This window comes from Populus euphratica, unplaced genomic scaffold (assembly GCF_000495115.2).
Source record: "Populus euphratica unplaced genomic scaffold, PopEup_1.0 scaffold20.1, whole genome shotgun sequence".
NCBI lineage: Eukaryota > Viridiplantae > Streptophyta > Magnoliopsida > Malpighiales > Salicaceae > Populus > Populus euphratica.
The window spans coordinates 2565172-2571130 of NW_011499854.1; the positions used below are offsets into that span (position 1 = coordinate 2565172).

The window sequence follows — 5959 nt, forward strand, 5'->3', positions numbered from 1 at the left end:
AACTTGTTAAAATCCCCCAACCCCCCCCCCCCCCCCAACTAAAAGAAAAGAAAGAAAAATCCTTGGTGCTGGACCAAAAATTTTGTAATCTTGGAAATCAAAACATCTTTTACTTGCCTTTGTGAGAAGCAACTACACCTTGGTGGAAAGCAACTAGATACCAGGAAATCCATTCTTTCTGTTGAACCAATGGGATTCTGGATATAACATATTGACCTTGGCATTTAATTTTGTTGATTGCTTAATATTGTCATATGATTAATCAAAAAAGCAAGTGGTAGTGTTTTGCTGGTTCTCATTGAATGCTTATATTTTTATTGAGAAATGATGCTACAGCATAAATATAATAATTTTCACTGTCATCTATAGGAACTTAGACATTGTTGTAGCAATACTGCTTATGTTTTTGTCACACCCAAAACTTAGTGGAAGACATCCTGACTTTCTGAAATGGAATTCTATACCTTTTTTTCTTGTTTTTTTAAACTATATCTTTCACGTGCTTGTAAAATGAACCAAGGATTAACACCTACATGTCAATGTTGCAGGCAATGATCCTACATCAGGTTCAAGCCGTCACACTGGTCAGGTGGCTCCCAGTGTTGTAATAGAAACTTTTAGTGTGCCTGATCAAGGGGATGGAGTTCCTCCAGAAATCAGTAGGGTGAGGCTACAACTAGATGCTGAATGTAGCAATCTTGGATTTTCATACAGATGATGTAATCGTTCCATAACTGTCTCTTAATCGATTCTTTGGAGCAGATTGTCTCTGCTGTCCTCGGATCTTTTGGGTTTTCAAATACCGAAGGTGGCAGTGAAGGGGTAGATGTTGTCAGGGTAAATATTTAAAATCTAAACTCTTGAACTAAATACAGTTTAGTTTTACTTTTGAAAATCTATTGTTGTTTTTAGGGAGGGGGGTTTTCTTCCCTCCCACTTTTCTCACTCACAGAGACAGAGAAACAAAATGTTTTCAGAGTAAAATGTACAGTTTAGTTTTACTTTAGAAAATCTACTGTTGTTTTTAGGGAGGGGGATTTTCTTCCCTCCCAAGTCCCTCCCACTTTTCTCACTCACAGAGACAGACAAACAAAATGTTTTCAGAGTAAAATGTCCAGCATTTTTGTATTTGGAAGTTGTCAATCATAATCTTTTGTTTGGCTATAGATGTTAGACCTATTTTGAGATATCAAGCTAATTCATGTTTTGCCAAATTAAAAAGATGCACCTTAATGCTTTTGTAGATCTGTAAATGCACATTTATGTTTTTGTTCTTACTCTCTTTGGTTGGGATGGATGTTTAAGGAGCGTGGTTTGCCAAGAACATCAGCTGCTGGTGGTAGCACGGACACAAGCCAGCTGCAATCTGAACAAACTGGCACCAGGGGCCTGTCTGACAGAGCACAAAATATTTTTGGGCTTCCACCAGCAGTTTCCTTGGGGTCTATGAATCCTCCTGTAAGTTGGAGTCCCCTTCCTACCCACCCTCTATCTTCATTCTGTAACCTGAATTCTTTGGCCTGCATATCTTATTGAAGTTTTAAATATTAGGTTCTAATTTTCTGGGTCCTTGTAGGTAATTCCTGACTCTCTGACAACATTGTCCCAATATCTGAGCCATATGAGGCAAGAATTTGATGCCATTGGTCAGTGTCTCCTTTTTGCGGAATTCTGTTGGTTAATAAATGTTGTTTTTTCAACGAGGCTGACTTGGTCATTGGATTGCAATCCTTTTCATTGACAGGCAGAGGCGGGGAAAACAACGCACAAGCAGATGCTGCACGCAGGACTGAGCAAATAGATTCTAATTCAATGTCACAATCAGGAACTGGACAAGAAAGGCTTCCGACACCTGCATCCTTGGCAGAAGTGATTCGGTCTAGTAGACAATTACTCACCGAACAAGTTGCAGAATGCTTACTTGTGTGTTATTTAACATCATTTTATCTACAAAATGTGCTTCAGTCTTCCATTATTTTTTGGCTAGCCAATTGTATACTCTGTTTTTCACCAGTGAAGTTTAGTTGCTTGTGGCCATAGGAATTGGTCATCTTCTTATTATGTTTCTTTGTTTTGTTTAATTTATAGAATTTGATTCTTTTGACCTTGAAATATTGCAACATTTATCTTTCTTTTATTCATTGCCAGAACTAGAACTTAAATACATTGGATCCCCTTCCCTGTTTCTTTTGTATGTTGGCAGCAACTTGCAATGCAACTAGAGAATCAAGCAGATATTACTGATCCTGCAGTGCGACACACCACTCAGTGTAGTGCGTTGAGAACCGGAGTCCAACTTCATAATTTAGGTGCTCTTCTACTTGAACTTGGACGTACAATCATGACATTACGACTAGGTCAAGCACCGGTAAGATTGTATCTAATTTCTGATTTACAGTATCCTTTCATGCGTGGCATCTTCTGAGCTGTATGTGTTGCTTTGGTTTGAATATCTACAGTCTGAAGCCATTGTTAATGCTGGCCCTGCAATTTTTATCAATCAATCTGGTCCTAATCCTCTAATGGTTCAGGTCATAATCTTGACATCCTTATGAATTCTTTTTATCTGTTGTTTCCCCCCTTTTCATTTTGCTTTAAATCATGTTTTCTGCTGATCACTCCTATGCATGCAGCCCCTTCCTTTTCAACCAGGGACTAGCTTTGGTGCTATCCCTGTGGGATCCAGGCAACCTGGATCTGGTTTGGCTAATAGTACTGGTACTGGTACTGGCACTGGGATTCTTCCAAGGCGAATTGATATACAAATACGAAGAGGTTATCCTAAAAATTTGATGCCTTGAATTATTAATATGTATGGTTTCTTTGATGTGTGAACCTACTTATCAACTTATTTTCTTCTAACCAAAGGTTCATCAACTGCTACTCCCAACAATCGTGAGGACCGTGGTCGGACACAGCAGACTGCTGGGCTGAGAAACCCACCAACCATTTCTGGTGGTGAAAATCCTAGTAATCAAACAGCTTCAAGGGTCTCAGAGGGTTCATCTTTTGCTGGGGAAGCTGTACGAGTGGTGCCTCTTAGATCTGTGGTTGCAGCTGTTCCTGGCACATTTGGCCGCCTTCCTTCTGATTCGTCTGGTAATTCTATAGGTCTGTACTATCCTGTTCTTGGAAGATTTCAACATGTAGCTTCTGGGCATGGGCATGGTGGACAAGGATCTCAAGCATCTGGTGAGCATCATGCTGCTGGGGTCCAGACTGACCAGCCACCAACCCTCGAACCTGCTGTACACCGGCAAAACACTGAACAACGCACAAGAGATGGTAATGTGACAATACTGCAGTTCATTGAACTTGCGAGGATTACTTGGTTCATGAAAAGTTGCAAGTTTCTAGTTGTGCACATCTCGTCCAGTGCAAGCTCAGGAGGCTTGAAGGGAGATGTTATGGTTCGACTTATGTTTACATGTGTATCAGTCGGTGGTTTTACTTGTGGTGCAGCTAATGGTGGTTGATATCTTTGTCAATGCCTTATGGCTTATGCATATTGTGTTATTTTTTTTGCCTCAACATTCTAATTGTCCCTATCCTGCATGAGGGAGGGATGGCGACTTCCACATATTTTGTTCCTTTTGAACATTCCACATATATTGTTCTTTCCTAGAATGCATGCCATGCTTACTATTACTATTACAGCGCACACACGCCCTTCTTTGATGATTCTGATCCACACTTATGGAGATTCCAATTTGACGGTACTTACCTGCCCCATCCTGATCCTCACCCTAAAAAAACGAGGAAAGTAATGTGTAATTTGTATTTTCATTTTTCAAAAGCTTCCTGGATTTTCTTCCATGCTTTTAGCCTGTAAAGATTTGATTGAGACCTTTGGGAATATGTTGTAACAGGCTTGCATGGAAATGACTTCTCCAGCTCACAGTAGCATATAGAAATTCTATTCTATTGAAGTTAACATTGTGCATAAATCTAAGTTTTGATGGTTGCTTGCTCTATCTTGCCTTAATAGTTGATAATATGGCTCCATGACAAGAAATGAGCTTATTCAACTGTTCTTTGTTGGTTGACCAACCTTTCTTTCTTCCAGGATCACTGCCACCAAATTCAAGACAAGAGCCTTCTATTTCTCGCAGTATAAGTATCAACATTCTGTCAGCTAGTGGGTCCCCAAACAACCAGGATTCTGAGCAACCTATCCCCAGCAGTATCATGCAGCTCCTGAGGACCATCTTACCTGGTGATGTCCACATGGAGGATGCCAGCTCACGATTAACAACTACTAGTTCTGTCCTTGAGACTGCAGAGCCATCTACTGCTATTGCAGATGCGGAAGCGGAAGCGGAACCAAGAGCTACTGATGAGGGGATATTTTTGTCTAATCTGCTTCGTGAGATCATGCCCCTCATATCTCAAAGTGGTGGCGCAGAACCCAATGCCATACCTCCAGTAGAAGCACGCAGCTCTGGGCATCAAAGGCCTCAAGATTCTTCAACCAATGTAAGTAGCTTTTTCAGTTGCTCTTTTAATGGATTTTTGTGTTTCATGCCACTTTTATTCTGGATTTCTTGCTCTAGCTAATCGAATGGCTCATGAAGGCTTCGGCATGATGTTGTAAATATGTTGAGCTAAATTGTCATGTGCATAGAAATATGCACAACCACAAGGCTAACCGGTGGCATGTTTGCAGGCTGATAACTCTGGTGTTGGAACATCTCGTCGCTATAGTGATACTGAACCAAGCCCACCAAATTCAAAACGCCAAAAGGTATTAGCATGTTTAGGGAATTTCATTTCATTTCTTTTCTGTGAAACCATTTCATCTTTCAGCTGTATTAATATTAACTGCAAATATGAATTTCTGAGATGCCCTAATAACTTATCAATTTTACCCATTGACTATAGATTAGTCTCTGGTTATTCTTTTGTTTCCCTTTGTTACTTGCCTATAAAGATAATTTTTGTGTATGATCATCCTGTATGTGATAAAAATGGGAGACAGTAAATTCTTGCAGGTAAGCCCTGGTTTGTTATATATATTTTTTTAAAGCTCCAATCAACCCCAGTGGATGAACGGAACTTGGTGCACAAGATCTATGTATAATAAATAAGCACACAACACTAAGCATTGCAGAAAAGTTTTTGCCAAAGTTCTGTCACTTGCCACTTAAGCATATGGCATCTCTCTGTGTTTTCTATTGATAGCTAATGTTGTGCTGAAAATTTGCTTCGTTCTTAATAGTTCTTTAAAGTTCTTCATAGTTAATGCTGAAACAAAAAGAATGGAATCAAATCTATTTTTTTTCATATTGGAAACGTTACTGTTATTATAATAAATATATTATTGATCTTACTTATTTACTGATGCAGACTGAGTGATTTATCTTATTATCTTTGGACAAAGGATTCAAGTGCTGAAGTTGTGATTATGATCGCAGACAGCTAAGAATAATGCGTTTCTTCTAAAGGTGAATGGCGGTTGCTCTTATTTTTTCTATTCTGTGTATCATGACAATGATGGCTGGACATTTTCTCGAGTTAACTGTCAAACTAGTTGAGATGGAACACTTAGTTTCCGTATTATACCATTACAGCATTGTATACTTTGGAGTCTTTATCTTCTATAGGCAAATTAGCTTCAACTGTTTTTCAATATCTCATCACCATCTGTTTTGTTCTACTCAATTGCTCTGGTAAGTGGTTGCTGGGAAGGTTTTCTGTTAAGACATTACTATTGAGAAAGTATTTAATGCGCTCGTTGCATACTGGGGGGCTAAGGTGATTTGTACTCGGTGATCAGAACATGCAAAAGATTTTTTTGTGGTAGATTTGAGGATTCTCATATGTTTAAGTAAGTATTGTTAAATTTAAGTTCATGTGTATAAATTATTTTTAGTTGTTTTGGTTCCAGTGATATTTGAAGTCAAAAGGTGAATAGTGCCTTCCCGACTCAAAACTTAACCCAAACCCAAACTTGACGTGC

At 39.1% G+C, this 5959-nt stretch overlaps 1 protein-coding gene across 2 annotated transcripts in view; it reads left to right on the forward strand.

Moving 5' to 3' along the window:
- The window catches only part of LOC105122697 (uncharacterized), a 10295-nt gene extending 4574 nt beyond the window's left edge, over positions 1-5721 (forward strand). For both annotated transcript variants that reach the window (XM_011021957.1, XM_011021958.1), the window contains 12 exons: positions 549-664; positions 763-837; positions 1306-1458; positions 1577-1646; positions 1745-1923; positions 2204-2368; positions 2460-2531; positions 2634-2775; positions 2869-3285; positions 4067-4476; positions 4667-4744; positions 5347-5721. In XM_011021957.1, the coding sequence (XP_011020259.1) occupies positions 549-664; positions 763-837; positions 1306-1458; positions 1577-1646; positions 1745-1923; positions 2204-2368; positions 2460-2531; positions 2634-2775; positions 2869-3285; positions 4067-4476; positions 4667-4744; positions 5347-5355 (1886 nt within the window). In that variant the 3' untranslated portion in view covers positions 5356-5721. The remainder of the gene's footprint in view (positions 1-548; positions 665-762; positions 838-1305; positions 1459-1576; positions 1647-1744; positions 1924-2203; positions 2369-2459; positions 2532-2633; positions 2776-2868; positions 3286-4066; positions 4477-4666; positions 4745-5346) is intronic.
- The last annotated feature ends 238 nt before the right edge of the window (positions 5722-5959 follow it).